Source organism: Callospermophilus lateralis, chromosome 1 (assembly GCF_048772815.1).
Source record: "Callospermophilus lateralis isolate mCalLat2 chromosome 1, mCalLat2.hap1, whole genome shotgun sequence".
Classification (NCBI taxonomy): domain Eukaryota; kingdom Metazoa; phylum Chordata; class Mammalia; order Rodentia; family Sciuridae; genus Callospermophilus; species Callospermophilus lateralis.
Window position 1 is genome coordinate 15,727,945 of NC_135305.1, and position 16,935 is coordinate 15,744,879.

Sequence of the window (16,935 nt, forward strand, 5' to 3'; positions counted from 1 at the left end):
TTAAAAAAACTAGCAATTGGGCTGGGGTTGTTGCTCAATGGAAGAGCACATGTAAGACACTGGGTCTGATTCTCAACACCACATATAAATAGATAAAATAAAAAATAAAGGTCCATCGACAACTAAGGGGAAAAAAAACCCTAGCAATCCTATGAAAAAATGGGCAATAAAACAACACATTTACTGAATGAAGAGTGCATGCAGATGGCAAGCATACACCTGAAAAAAAAAAACAACTCATCATTAGTCATTAAGTAAATGCAAATTGAAACCACGAAAAAACCACTACATTACTCTGATAACAGATAAAATGAAATATGATGACATCATCAAATGCTGGAATAGATGTAAAGAAACTACAGCATTCACACTTGGTAGCAGAAAAGTAAAATTGTACACTCACTCTAAAACAAATTTGGCAGTTTTTTCAAAAACTAAACATGGGTCAGGCACTGTGGCGCATGCCGATAATCCCAGCAGCTCAGAAGGCTGAGGCAGGAGGATTTTGAGTTCAAAGCCAGCCTCAAGCAAAAGTGAGGTGCTAAGCAACTCAGTGAGATACTTACTATCTCTAAATAAAATACAAAAATAGGACTGAGAGGTCAAGTGCCCCTGAGTTTAATTCCCCCCTGCAAACAAAAAACTAAACATGGATTTACATTATGACCCAGTAATTGCATTCTTAGGTAATTTATTCCAAGTAAATGAAAACTTGTGTCTACACAAATATCTATATGCAGATGGGTACTTCAGATCTGCTGGTATTAGCCAATAAGTGAAAACAACCTTAACGTTCCTTAATGTGTGAATTATTCAACTGTGGTATAACCATACCGTGGAATTCTTCTACTCAAAAATAAAAAGAAATGAACTACTGATGTATAAAATGTGGGTGAACTGCAAGGAAATTGTGGTTAGTGAAAAAACCAATCTCAAAAAAGATAGCTAGTGCACAATTTCATTCATTTAATATTCATGAAATAACTAATTACAGAGACGAAGAATAGTTTAGTGATTGCTAAGTGTTATGGATTGGAGGGATATGGGTTTGTTATACAGAGAATTATAAAGAAATGTTTGGGTTTTTTGGGGGGTAGGGAGGTAATGGGGAAACAAACCCAGGGGCACTTAACCACTGAAACACATACCCAGTCCTTTTTTATGTTTTATTTTGAGACAAAGTCTCACTAAGTTGCTTAGGGCCTAGCTAAGTTGTTGAGACTGGCTTTGAACTTCTGATCCTCCTGCCTTGGCCTCAGAGTTGCTAGGATGGGGCTGGGGATGTGGCTCAGGTGGTAACACGCTCGGCTGGCATGCGTGAGGCCCGGGTTCGATCCTCAGCACCACATACAAAGATGTTTTCTGCCGAAAACTAAAAAATAAATATTAAAAAATTCTCACTCTCTCTCTCTCTTAAAAAAAAAAAAAAAAAAAAGTTGCTAGGATTACATGGAGCACCACGGTGCCCATTATAAGGAAGTCTTATAGTGATGTTAATATAGTTAAGTATCTTAGTTGTGATAATGAATGCACAAGTTTATATATGATAAAACTGCAGAGCTATACATACACACATGCATACACGAAAACATGTGAAAGTGGGTAAATATGATTGAAATGTAAGAATTGAACCAAGGTCCATTTCTTTGATATACTATAATTGTGTAAGATGCTAAGACTGGGGGAGGCAAGAGAAAAAATACATTGCATTCCTTGTGTATATCTTTGCAATCTCGACAAATTTAATTATTTTAAAATACATAGGTAAAACAAATGAGTAGTGGGTTGAAACTACACTTTGTACTAATGAAAGGACTGAAATCTTACCTTTGCTGCCACTTCAGCACTAATCTCTTCTTGAGTTTCTGCTAATCTTTTTTTAGCCACTTCTGTTCTTCTATCGCAATCTGCAATGAATGACTGCAGGTGATCCATGGCCTAAAATGTTTAATTAAAAAATAATTACTGCCAGAAAGTTAATTTTATTCAGAAATACCTTTATTTAAAAACTATACTTTGTTTTTAAAGTGGTAATAAGTGGAAACCATTGAAATCTTAAAAAATAATAAAAGCAGTTTCAATTGTAAATCCCAAATATTATTTGTCTTCCACCAAACTGGCAAAGAGTAAACATAAATAATTCCAGAAAGATGGGGCTGGGGTTGTAGTTCAGTATCACAGCGCTTGCAATGCTTGTGTGAGGCCCTGGGTTCAATCCTCAGCACCACACAAAAAATAAATAAATAAAATAAAGGTATTGAGTCCATCTACAATTAAAAATAGTTAAATAATAATAATAATAATAATTATTATTCCAGGAAAGATAATGCTATTAAAAAAACCCCTCCACTTTCATACTCTATTGAAGAAAGCACAAACCAATGCAGCCTTTATAAAAAGACACTGTGATTTTTCTTACTGAAAACCCAAGGGGCTGGGGCTTTGGCTTAATGGAAACACACTTGCCCAGCATGTGTGAGGAACTGGGTTTGATTCTCAGCACCAGAATTGAACAAGAAGTTGTGGTTAGGGCTGGGGATGTGGCCAAGCGGTAGCGCGCTCGCCTGGAATGCATGCGGCCCGAGTTCGATCCTCAGCACCACATACAAACAAAGATGTTGTGTCTGCCGAAAACTAAAAAATAAATATTAAAATTCTCTCTCCCTCTTAAAAAAAAAAAAAAAAAAAAAAAAAACCACATTTTTTAGATAAAAATATTATAAAAATAAAGGTTTGTCAACAACTATGTGTGTGTTGTGTGTGTGTGTGTGTGTGTGTGTGTGTATAGAAAGAAAACCCTTTAAGGGTCCAGGGGAAAGATGAAGGGAAGAAAGGGGGAAATACTGGGGACTGACATTGGCCAAATTATATGGTTATATTCTGTGCATGTGCAAATATGGTAACAAAGAATCCCATTGGAATGCACAGCTATAATGCACCAATAAAAAAAAAAAATAGGGGGGGGGACTTTAAAATATCCCCTTAGTAGTTTTACTTCCAAAATTTTATTCTAAGAAATTAACAAAAATATGTCGAGGTAAATATTCAAACACATTCTTTACATTGTTAGAGCATTAAAAAGCTATAAATATTCTAAATTTGATCTTCCTTCATTAAAAAAATTTTTATAGGATACTTAAAGACAAAGAACACTTCAAGATTCACTTACAAAAAAAAGGCAAGTTACCAACATAATATGCAATAAGAGCCCACATTTATGAAACAAAGCAGCATAGAAAAAATTGAAAGATAACCATATACAAAATGAGGTTTAACATTGTTAAAATGTTAACAATAAATAATAATTTCTCAATATTTCATGATTTTTGCTTGTTTTCTGTTTTTTTTTTTTTTTTAAATTCCCACAATGAAAATGTTACAATCAGGAAAAAAAAAAACCTTTTCAAAAAATGAACCATTGGAAAATTTTAACAATGTCATTCTGCACATACTGGAATCCCCAAAATAGTCTGATAACCCAAGAATTTCTTCAAAGTGAACAGGGACAAAAATGAAATTCTTCTTCAAAGAAATAAGGATGATTTCAAAAGTTTCTTCTAACTGGGATGATACAGAGATAGCTATTTAATTCTTTTAATGTCAACTTTATCTTTTAAATGGTAATGGAAATCTATATAAATTTTCTTATGACAAGGTAAAAGTAATTCGGGCACGGTGACACACGCCTGCAATCCCAGTGGGTCAGAAGGCTTAGGCAGGAGCATCCCAAGTTCAAAGTCAGCCTCAGCAAAAAAAGTGCTGAACAACTCAGTGAGACTCTGTCTCTAAAAGAGCTGAGGATGTAACTCAGTGGTTGAGTGCTCCTGAATTCAATCCCTGGTACCCAGTGCCCCAGTTAAAAAAAAAAAAAAAAAAAAAAGAGGGTAGATCCCAAAGCAGTAAGAGAAAAGACAGACCAACCAACAAATAAGTGTTGGGTCAATTAAACAGTTACTAGGAGCTAAACATACTAAGTAGAATAAAAGAACAAATAAATTCGAGATGAAGCAAAGATTTAAATGTATAAAATGAAGTAAAAGAGTACTAAGGAAAAAGGGCTCTTCTCTTTTCACCTCAGAATAGGGAAGGCCTTTCAAATTAATCTAATAGATTTTTTGGAAACTGATAAATTAGACAACTAAAAAATATGCAGAACCAAAAACCACCAAAGAAATGTAAAATAGGAAAAAATACTTGGAATACGTATGTGAGAAAAAAGACTAATTTTCATAAAATGCAAACAGAACAAATCAATGAGAAATGGCCCACATTCAAGATTAGCTAATAAAAAAAAAAAAAAAAAAAAAAAGTTGTATACTGTTAGTTCACTAAAAAAGAAAATACAAAGCAGGGCATAGTCCCAGCAACTAGGTAGGCTAAAAGCAGAGGATTCACAAGTTAGAGGTCAGCCTCTACAACTCAGCAAGATCCTGTCTCAAAATAAAAAATGGCCTGGGGATGTAGGTCAGAGGTAAAGTACACTGGGATTCAAGCCCCAGTAAGAAAAAGGAACCATAAAATGAGCTCATCAATATGCTTTATTTAATGCTAAGTGATATGTCTCACAAAAATGCAAAAAAAAATTTTTAGTTTCCCCTATTATAGACAAGTAATTCTCATGTAAAAGTAACATTACAAGCTAGGAAGATAGCTCAGTGTAGAGCAAGTGCCTAGCATATAGTGACTCCCTGAGTTGGAGCCCCTGCTCTGCATATTAAATACATAAATAAATAGATAAAGCGAGAAACAATATGCAAGTTACATCTGGAACCCATTCGCAAACCTATTTCTTCTATTAGTTTTACACTAAAATACTGTCTTTATAACACCATATACATATATATATATATATGTATGTATGTATATATACATATGTATAAAATGCAAAATGGATATGATATAAAAATAATTAGCTGAGTTTATCTTATTAAAGATAATGATTCATATTCAAGATATTTTGCTGCAAAAGACAATATAATCCATTAAAGCAAAATCACATACATCAAGTTCAAAGAAAAAGTCCTGTTCTTTGGATGCAATTTCATAATCTGCTCTTAAAGCCAGGTCATGGACTTTCAGACATTCTCCAAGATCCATTCTCTAGGGGAGAGGAAAAAAAGAGAATATTGAAATAGAAAACATTTTTTCACAAATTCACTTCATCACTACAATTCTCTTCTGAATATATATTAAGCCATACATATGCTTCGTTATTTATGGACCTTCAAATTACAACATTTCACAGACAAGTATAAAACTTGGTATTACAAAGAAACTGTAATGGGCTGGGGTTGTGGCTCAGTGGTAGAGCGCTCACCGAGCACATGTAAGGCCCTGGGTTCAATCCTCAGCACCACGTAAATTTCAATAAATAAAATCAAGGCATTCTGTCCAACTCAAAATAAGAAAAGATTTTGAAAGGAAGGAAGAAATGAATGAACGAACTGCACCAACTCTGGCTACAAACGAAAAAGTGAACTTATGAACATATCTGTAAGAAAAAGCTTTTCAGAATCTTAAAGTTTCAAGCTCCTACATTATAGCATATTTCATTTACTTCCATAACAGAAGGATATTCAAAGTTAATTTAAAACAAAACTGAAAGATTATGTAAACCAAACTGCTGAATTAGGGTCTTTTTTTTTTTTTTTTTAGAAAAACGTGGTGCTGAGGATCGAACCCATTGCCTTACACGTGCTAGGCAAGTGCTTTATAACTGAGCCACAGTCCCAGCCTGGGGGTCACTGTTTGAAGAGCATTCTGTTTGTCAAATAAAAATTCCTTAAAAAAAAAAAAAAAAAGACTGACCCTGGGTTCAATCCTCAGTACCGCCCCCCGCCCCCAATACACACAGAGACTGTTAACTTCTTATAGATGCCAGACAAAATTCCATGTAAACTCATGAAGACATAATTCATTAGTAAGACCCAGTGTAAGTACACAGTATCTATCAGGGAAATAAAATAGTCTTATTGACCTAGAATCCTCCTCTGTGTAAATTTCCAATTTTCATTATTTAAAACCAGAAGTTTTTCTCATACCGGAGACAAAATCAATAAAAATCTATCCATTTTTACATGTATGTGGACAGCTGATAAGAACTTTGATAAAATCCTTTTGGGGAAAAAATGGGTAAAATGCAAAGATAAATACATCTGTGATTAATGGGTGATCAAAGCAAAGCAAGTGGCAGGTGCAGTGGTGCACGCCTATAATCCCAGCCGCTTGGGAGGTTAAGACAGGAGGATCTCAAATTCAAAGACAGTCTTAGCAACTTAGCAAGACCCTGTGTCCAAATAAAAAAAAATTTTTAAAAAGGACTGGTGATGTGACATAGTGGTTAAGCACTCCTAGGTTCAATCCCCAGTGTTTATACACACACACATATAAAAGCAAGAGATTTTTTCCAATTGGAGGTATGTAACCCCCACCTCCAGAAATGTTTCAGTCTCTGGATTGTTAATTAAAAAAAACTTCAAGGAGCCAGCTCGGTGGTGCACGCCTGTAATCCCAGCGGCTCAGGAGTCTGAAGCAGGAGGATCAAGAGTTCAAAGCCAGCCTCAGAAAAAGCGGGACCCTAAGCAACTCAGCGAGACGGTCTCTAAATAAAGATACAAAATAGGGCTGAGATGTGCCCCTGAGTTCAATCCCTGGTACCCATCCCACCAAAAACAAACAAACAAAAAATTACACTGTGAATAGACACATAGGTTTTAAAAACAGTAATATTCACACCTTTTGATAAGTTTTATAGAAATATAACATGTATAGAAAAGTATACAAATCACTGAGGCAAAAGGATCACAATTTCAAGGCCAGCCTCATTGACATAGTAAGATCCTGTCTCAAAAAAAAAAAAAAAAAAAAAAAAAAAGAAGAAAGAAAGGGTTGGGTAGAGTAACCCTGATCTCAATCCCCAGTATTGCAAAAAATGAATAAATTATTGAAAGAATCAAGATTTTATTATAAAATAGGCTCTGTGTTATATGATTTTTTTTGCCCAACTCTAGGCAGATATTAAGTATTCTAAGCATGTTTAAAGTGGGCTTGGCTAAGCAGAAAAGTTCAGTGGTTTAGGTGTGCTAAGTGCATTTTTAACTTCTGATTACTTTTTTCTTCTGAGGGGGCGGTGGGGAATGTGGGGGGTGTGGGGGTTACCGGTGATTGAACTGGGGCACTCAACCACTGAGTCACATCCCCAAATCTGTTTTGAATTTTTATTTAGAGACAAGGTCTCACTGAGTTGCCTTTTTTTTTTAAGTTGTTGATGGACCTTTATAAATACTTGTATTTATATGTAGTACTGAGAATCAAACCCAGTGCCTCATACATGCTAGGCAAGTGCTCTACCACTGAGCCACAACCCCAGCCCATGAATAATAAATTATTTTTAAGCAATACCAACACAATTTTTAAAAAAGAAACTTCGTAATGATTTTACCCCACTTTTTTTGCAAAAATAAATGGCACTAAATCTGTGATAATTGTGCAATGAATGAAATTCAGTAAAGAGTGAAAGCAAATTGACTTAGAAAACCCAAAAGAATTTCAAATTTTACAAAATATTTAGAAGGCAAATAAATCTTTTTAATTATTCTTTTTGTACATGACAGTATAATGTATTTTGACATATTATATGTACATGGAGTATAACTTGCCATTCTTGTGGTTGAACATAATGTGGAGTTAACTGGTTGTGTATTCATATATAAACATAGGAAAGTATGTCCAATACATCTACTATCTTTCCCATTCCCAAGCCTCCTGGACCCTTCCCTTCATTCCAATTTGTGTGCCCCTTTATTGTGTGTTAGCATTCACATATCAGAGAAAACATTCATAGAAGGCAAGTAAACCTTTTAACTCTTTTTAAAAGAAATATGGGTAATATCAATCATCGGGAAGTTTCTGGTAACAGGTATCTACAGCATACAGGCCTGAGCCTTAGCTTTACAAATGGTATCTAGAAATGACACTGCCTACTTAACATTTTTGCCAAAAATCTGGACATGTGTAAAACAGAGGACGTGATCAATTTTGTGCAATATTCCAACTAAAAAGGACAGTGAATTCACTGGATCAAAATTCAAAAGAATAGGCCAATTAAATTTAAATTAAATAAATTGAATTCATATATTTCTATGACTAAGAGAAAAATTTACAAATAACTAGATATAAATAGAGTATTAGACAAAAATAACTAGTTAAAAAGTATGGCATGACTGAAATAAACCAATGTGAACTAAAACTAATTTTGAAAGGATATAGTGTGAGTCAAATGAGAAATCTCTACTGAAGGCTCGTTTTAAAAGAAAACCCTGCCAGGCATGGTGGTGCACACCTGTAATCCCAGCAGCTCAGGAGATGAGGCAGGAGAATGTCAAGTTCAAAGCCAGCCTCAGCAAAAGTGAAGCGCTAAGCAACTCAGTGAAACCCTGTCTCTAAATAAAATACAAAATAGGGATGGGGATTTGGCTCAGTGATGGAGTGCCCCCAAGTTCAATTCCAGTATTCCCCCTCACCCCCACACCCCCACAAAAACCACACAAAACAGGGCTGGGAATGTGGCTCAGTGGTTGAGTACCCCCAAGTTCAATTCCAGGAACCCACACACAAAGAAGCAAACTCTTACCTTCCAAAAATTATTCTGTACACTAATGTACTTCAAAAGGGATATGAATAGATTGACCAAATGTCTCAAAACCAAGCCATGCAGAAAAGTCAGGTAAAAGAAGTAATTAGAGAAGAGAAAAATCAAAATGTGCAACTAATCATCAATCAATGGAAGAATTTCTGATTAAGAAGCAAAAATTTGTTTTATTATGGTCCAAAGGAACTATACAGAGGTTTTTTTTTAACTCTTGGTGTTAAAGATGGAACAAGCCTGCAGTTTTGAAATCATTTATCTAGTATAATTGAGAAAAAAACTCAACCAGGTAGCATTTAATCTTTCCCCCAACTCTAGAATTTTACAACTACTTAAAAAAAAACTGTTTTTATGTAAAACCTTATTACACTCCTCAGTTCTTTTTTTTTTCAATATTTTTTTAGTTGGAGATGGACACAATACCTTTATTTTTTATGTGGCGCTAAAGATCGAACCCAGTGCCTTCCACATGCAAGGCAAGCACTCTACCACTAAGCTACAACCCTAGCCTTACACTCAGTTCTTAATTACATAAGAAGTAATAAAGATAGGGAAGCACGCCTGTAATCCCAACAGCTCAGGAGGCTGAGGCAGGAGGATCATAAGTTCAAAGCCAGCCTCAGCAATGGCAAGACGCTAAGCAACTCAACGAGACCCTGTCTCTAAATAAAATACAAAATAGGGCTGGGGATGTGGCTCAGTGGTTGAGTGCCCTTGAGTTCAATCACTGGTACTTAAGGAGGGGGGGACGGGGACAAGAAGTAATAAAGACTTCTCATGACAATTACAAAAGTCTTCATCATAAAATGCTAGTGAACATGCAGAAATTTTTCCAGGCCCCAATGTCTACAGTTCATACTGAGGACTTTCCCAGTGACAACAAGCAGCAACTGAAGCGGCCAGTGGATATGTAGAAATTAAAATTAAGAATATTACTAAGAAAAAGTTAGAAACTCTTAAAAAAAAAAAAAAAACAACAACTCCCAGGGGCTGGGGTGTAGCTCAGTGGTAGAGCACCGGCCTAGCATGTGTAAGGCATTGGTTCGATCCTCAGTACCACATAAAAATAAATTAAAGGTATTGTGTTCATGTACCAAAAATAAATAAATAAATAAAAACAAGATCTCAGAAAATAAAATAGAAATTAAAGATCTAATGGCAAAAGAAAGTTGTCAATGTTTGTAATATAAGTCAGCAGTTTAAATTAATTTCTCCAACAATGCCCTTTACATGTTACGTATTTTCACAAGCTACAGTTGTTCACAGGATGCTGTATCACATTTCATAAAACAAAAAAGATGTCACAGTCAGATGTGGTTCTCAACCTGTACCTGGAAAGCATTCACCTCACATTGATGGTTTTTAGAAACAGGCCCAAGCCCTATCACTTGAAGACTGAATTGCAAAACCCACCCAGGTGTTTATAGTGTGTGGTGCTGACAACCACTCACTGATCTACTTTCATTCCCATCCCCTGCACAGGAAAAATGACCTGCTTGAGGGTATTGTTAGACCAATTCTTCACCTAACATTTCTTCTACTTTGCCAGGCAGGCTCCAATATTTTAGTACTAAATTGTTTTAAGTATTTTTCAATAATATTCATCTCCCATGCCATAAGAAAAAGATCTGCACAGCAGACATCCAAAGCTCCTTTTTACCAATTATCTTTATCCCCTGATTCCATTTCTCAATTTGATCTAAAAAAAAAAAAGTAAAAATAACAACTTTTGCCTGTGTGTTAGATTCTACAACACACAACCAACCAAAAGAACAAAAGCAATTATGTCATTCAAAAACAAAACAAATTAAAAAACAATTATTTCCACTGTAGTAGGCTAAAATTTTTGATGAAAGTAGAGGTGAGGGGTCTGCCTTAGAGGAATGTATAGGCATGGAAAAATTATTATTAACTCACTGGAATGTGAGCTCCACAAAAAGGATTCTATCTGCCTTATCTACTATGTACCTTTAACCAGGCACAGAAATCCTTTAAAAATATCTGCTGGGGCTGGGGATATAGCTCAGTTGGTAAGGTGCTTGTCTGACACGAACGAGGCCCTGGGTTCAATCCCCAGCACCACAAAAAAACAAACAAAAAAACCTGCTGAATCAATCAACCTAGTAAGAGGACAGAGAATCTGACAGAGGGCCACAGGCTTACTAACAAGTGAAGATGGTGAAGAAACATCCCAGGACAAAACTGGTCTGAGCTTCAGGTGGGAAAGGAGGGTATCTTAGCCTCCTTGGACTCCTTTCCTTAAGTGTTTAGAACTAGTCCTCTCTGTTCTCTGCATTCCTCTCTTCTAAGAGGTGGATTATTTGGGCTTATTACTAACTTTAGCCAACTGATCTTGCAACTTTTTAGTCTAGTCTGGCTATCCACAGTAGCTTGGGGGCCTAAACTCTAGTAACAAGAATCTACTAAAGAAGACTTTTTGGTCTGGAATATCTTCTGTGCTTAACTCACCTCTTCAGGGACCTAGCAGAGCAGTAAGTGTACCAAAGTAGAGTTTCGGAATTCTAAACACCCATCAGCTATATTACTCTGTCCATACCAACACAACTAATCAGAGGAGTTTAAAATTCTAAAAACAAAGAGGCCCCAAGAACCCTCCACAACTATCTGCCTCTATAAAAGTGAGTACAAGGGAAAGTATGCTTTGAACATTCTTCATGATCCCAGTCATCTAATTAAAATAGTCACCACAGAGGGAACCTTGATAGAACCTCTCCAAGATCAACTATGCCAATCCTGCAGAGCCTCTGCTTCTCTGCCAGATCAATCCTGACTGCATCAGTAACAGTGCAACATGCTTCCAACACCAAGGTCTCAGACATTTGCTGCTTCTATTGCATCTGCTTCTCTTTTCTTAAATACTGAAAAAAATGTTCAACAAGTTTTGCGGATTCTAAATATCTATTTATGACAAAAACCGTAAGATTTTTAATTTTAAAAATCTGAACAATTCACTTTTTAAAATATTTTTTAGTTGCAGTTGGATTGAACTCAGGGCCTTGCATGCTATGCTAGCGTTCTATCACTAAGCCGCAACCCCAGCCCAGACACTTTTAATTAGATTATTTCCAAAAGTTTATTCTTGGTATGTATGTTATGAATGCATTCATTTATTTTGGTAGTGTCTGGGACTGAATCCTGGGGCACCCCCACCACTGAGCTACAAGCCCAGCCCTGTTTTTACTGTGTGACACAATCTCACCAAATTGCCGAGGCTGGCCTCCAACTTGCAATCCCCCTGCCTCAGCACCCCCAGACCCCATCACTAGAATAATAGGTGTGTACCACTGCACCTGGCTCTATTCTTAATATTTTAATTAACAGACTTTGTGTTAAATTGTAAATGGTAAAAATGATGCTTATTTTTAACTGAATTCAGTTCTTTATTTGGCCTTCTCCATTTTAAATCCATTCCTCCTTTCTCAGCAAAGAAAACAATCAAGAGCATGAAGAAGAGGTCTTGGACAAATAACTCTACTTCATCCTAGTAACTTCTCTTAAAACCCCTGCATTCTATGCTGCTTTCTGTTTAATAAAGTTGATTGTTTTAAGTGTTATTTTTATCTTTTTTTTTGGGGGGGGGATGGGGTACTGAAGATTGAACTCCGAGGCACTCAGCCACTGAGCCACATTCCCAGTCCTATCTTGTATTTTGTTTAGAGACAGGGTCTCACTGAGTTCAGCTTTTGCCAAGGCTGGCTTTGAACTCATGATCCTCCTGCCTCAGTCTACCGAGCCGCTGGGGTTACAGGCGTGCATCACCGTTATCTTTTTAATTTCTTTTTTCTTTTCTTTTCTTTTTTTTTTTTTTACAGAAAGAGTGAGAGAGAGAGAGGGGGAGAGAGAGAGAGAGAATTTTTTTTTTTTTTAAACATTTTTTATTTTTTTTTTTAGTACTTGGCGGACACAACATCTTTGTTTTGTATGTGGTGCTGAGGATCCAAACCGGGCCTCACACATGCCAGGCGAGCACGCTACCACTTGAGCCACATCCCCAGCCCTCTTTTTAATTTCTGAAAGTGAGTTTTATCTCCTCAAGTGTACTCTAAGTTTCATGGCGGGGGGGAAATGGTCTTTTTTTCTTTTTTCTTTTCTATTTATCTCTACTGCATAGCAGACCAGGTTTTGCACAGCCCATGTTGCCTACACCATGACTATAAAATGAACCTGATTGGACTACAGAATTCTAAGAATTTAAGGAAACAATGAAAGAGTACACAAAGGCAAACAGACAACAAAGTTTAACAATTTTTAAAAAAATTTTTTTTTAGTTGTTGATAGACCTTTATTTATTTATACACAGTGCTGAGAATCAAACCCAGTGCCTCACACATGCCACACAAGTGCACTACCTCTGAGCCATAGCCTCAACCCCAACAATGTTGTTTTTGATTTACAAAAGAGAAACATTATGAGCCTCTCAAATTTGAGTTTGACTTCATGGAATACAATGATACATTATGGACCATCAAAAAAAAAGATATTCCAGCAGATAATGTAAGCCAATATGGAGTCTGAGTCAGGAAGAATCACAAGTTTGAGACCAGCCATAGCTACTTACCAAGACCCGCCATAGCTACTTACCAAGACCCTGTCTCAAAATAAAAAATTTAAAGGGATGGAATATAGGTCAGTGATAAAGTGCCCCTCAACACCAAAAAGAGAGAGCTATATTCTTGTTAAGGTGGCAAAGACATAATAAAATGGCATTTTTGTGATTCAGAAATACACACTGCCCCAAGGTTGGTTTGTTTGAACTTTTGGGTACTGGTTGAATTATATGCAATGACAGACGATATATCAATCTTAAGATGGTTTGGGGGGGCAGGGATCAATGAAACTTTTTAATTTTAGAGGAAAACAATTTAACTGAAACAGAAGCATGTGAAAATTACACACCAAAACCAATAAATAAAAATGATATTATAGCAGAGCAAATCAAAACACTGGTTTATACATTTGAGAGGACTACCAAGTGTAAATTAATGGCAGTAGTCCGTTAATGAACATATCAGTGATATAAACTAGATGGGTAGCAGTTGCAAGTAATTGTAAAAACATTTGCTTTGTAGCAAAGAAAACAATCAAGAGCATGAAGAAGAGAGACTACAGAATGGGAGAAAATTTGCCACCAGCCACCTCAGATAAGGCATTAATTTTCAGGATAAACAAAGAACTCAAAAAGCTTAACACCAAAACCAAACAAAATAAACAAAAATAACCCAATCAAAAACGGACAAAGGAACTAAAAAGGATTGAACTCAAGGGCAAGACAATAAAACACCAGGTATAAAGTACTCCGTTGGTAGAGTGCTTGCCTCACTTTGCCTTGCTTGCAATTTCACTTCAATCTGACCAGAATGGCAATTCTCAAGAATAAAAGTGACAATAAATGTTAGCAAGGATATGGGGGAAAAGGAACACTCATACACTGTTGGTGACACTGCAAATTAATGCAACCTTCCTGGAAAGCAGTGTAGATATTCATCAAAAAACTAAGAATGGAAGCACCATTTGACCCAGTTATCCCATTCTTCCATATATACCCAAAGGAATTAAAATCAGCATATTATAGTGACACAGCCACATCAATGTTTATAGCAGCATGATTTGCAATAGCTAAGCTATGGAGCCAACCTAGATGCCCACCAATAGACAAATGGATAAAGAAATTGTGGTACATATACACAATGGAATATTACTCAGCCATAAATAAGAATTACTTCATGATATTCACCAGCAAATAAATGGATCTGGAGACTATCATGCTAAGTGAAATAGGCCAATCCCAAAAAACCAAAGTTCAGATGTTTTCTCTGATATGTAGATGCTAACCCACAATAAAGGGTGGGTGAGGGGGTGAACAAAGGTTCACTGGATTAGACAAAGGGGAATGAAGGGAAGGGAGGGGAGAAAGGAATAGGAAAGAGTGGAATGAATCTGACATAACTTTCCTGTGTACATATATAAATACACCACAGTGAATTTCACCATTGTGTACATGTATAAGACTGAGATCCTAATTAAAATAAGATATATTCAATACTTATATAAATATATCAAAATAGATTCTACTGTCATGTATAACTAAAGAGAAAAAAACTGCTTTGCTATATTACATATGCTCATTTGTATGAGATCCTGAGCAGAGTTACAAAACAATAGGAACATAAAAATGTTGCTACCAAGGAATTTACAATCTCAATGAAGAAAGAACAAGACATTAAGGTACTAGCTATAAACGTACACAAAGAAGTACAAAAGGATTTTATTGCCATATTGTATACAAAAAAACAGAAATAAAAATTATTAATGTATTAATAGTCACTGGTTAAAATAATATGCAGAGGGTTGGAGCTCAGCTGTAGCTCACTTGCCTGGCATGTGTGAGGCACTGAGTTCGATTCTCAGCACCATACATAAATAAATGTCTATCAACAACTAAAAAGAATTTAAAAATAATAATAATTATAATATGCAGGAAGACCATATTATAAAATATTAGGTAGGCATTTTTTTTAAATGTTGGCAACTGACATGGAAATCTCTAAATGATATTACCAGTGGAAAAAAAAGCATAAATGCCATTTGTTAAAACACACTTGTGAATGCACAGAAGGGAATGCAAAATAGGTACACTAAATTGTCTGTAAGTCTAGGACTGGGAACAGGGATGAGGTACAACAGGAAACATTCATATCTTATACTTTATCCTCTTGTACTTGAGTACCATATCGTAAGGAATGAAATACAGAAGGGGCACTGGATCAAGTAAGATCTTTCAGAACCTGATAGGTAATACTATACTTACTCATTCTGAACTTCTTTTCTCAAGTACTTCAAGATTGCTGTATGGATACAATGTTTATGCACTTTGTCAAATACTTACTTTTGCTGATTGACTACACAGGGATATAAGCTTGATGAGGAAAGTCAGTCTTTCTTGCTCACTGTTACACCCCAAGACCCATAAAAGAGCTAACCCACCACAAAAGGCACTCCATATTTTGCTATATAATATCATACAATATCATAGATGCACTATGTTAAGAACATATTTTATATATGTGTATTAAGAATTGAAATGCAAAAAGTACTTGTATATGGCATAATTTGGCGTGAACATGCTTTATATACAGTTACGAAAACTTGTGCTGTAAATGGGTAATAATGAGTGTAATGCATTCCATATTGTCATGTATGCAAAAAACAAATAAATGATTTTTTTAAAAAGAGCATATTTTCTTGGCTCATAACTTTACATACTTCCTCATACTTCCATTGTAAAGGAATTTATAACAGGGGGCTACTATTTTGCATTCATGTATATGGAAGTTTTCTAGGAAAAGTAAAGATGATTTACATAGAAAAAGACAGGAAATAGCCTGAGCAAATGTTTTAAGGAAAATATTTTTTTTCCTATCTGGAAGATGAACAGCAGTAATTTATATGAAACCAGATGATTACTAATAGAGATAAGGGATAATAATGTCGAAAAACAAGATATAGGATTATTCTGGCCTATAGGCCATCTGTTTGCAACCTCTGACTATATTAGTAAAGAATCTGAAAATGAGCCAATGATAAAATTTACTCTGTAAGCAAATAAGTAAAAATGCTTAACTACTTGGAAAAAATATGACGTAATAAAATCTGTTTTAGAAGCATTCACACTACTGGATGGGTTGACGAGAACAAAGAGACCAAGGGCGAGAACACATATTACCATCACCCAGGAATAATGCCACTGGATCAAATTAGAAGAGGAAAAAGAAAGGAGGTGATGGAGCTAAACTAGAGTGCTAAAGAAAAACAAAAGAATTTTAAAGATGAGAGAGATCTCTGAAATCATCAATTCCAATGCTAGCTTCCTAGAGATATTGAAAATGAAGGCTCAGAGAGGTCATGTAACTATTGATAGCAAATTATAAATTTGATCAGATTCTTAGTGTAACTCAACATTCTCTCAATAATAGTGACAATCAATGATTTTTAACTAAGAAGAAATGAAGTATGGAGAGGAAAAAGGGATGTTTTTTTCAAGGTTTCAAGCATGAAAAAAATGTTGCCACTAAAGAGAACTAACTGAAGCAAATGGGAGGATTGATTTGTGAAGGAAAATGTCTTGTTTTGGACATGCTGACTTTGACAAAACTGCAAGAAATCAAAGTAGCAGTGTCTGGTATAGTACAGATACATCCACATTCACTATAGGCGATCTTTATCCAAATGTTTTCCTAGCAGAAAGTTTTATATTTTTCTCCTTGAAT

The 16,935-nt window shown here is 35.6% G+C and overlaps 1 protein-coding gene across 5 annotated transcripts in view; it reads right to left on the bottom strand.

The window, feature by feature from the left end:
• The window catches only part of Luc7l2 (LUC7 like 2, pre-mRNA splicing factor), a 70,138-nt gene that overhangs the window by 26,491 nt on the left and 26,712 nt on the right, over positions 1-16,935 (bottom strand). For all 5 annotated transcript variants that reach the window (XM_076832754.1, XM_076832744.1, XM_076832763.1 and 2 more), the window contains 2 exons: positions 5,002-5,100; positions 1,828-1,938 (listed from right to left, as the gene is read on the bottom strand). In XM_076832754.1, coding sequence (XP_076688869.1) covers positions 1,828-1,938; positions 5,002-5,100 — 210 coding nt within the window. The remainder of the gene's footprint in view (positions 1-1,827; positions 1,939-5,001; positions 5,101-16,935) is intronic.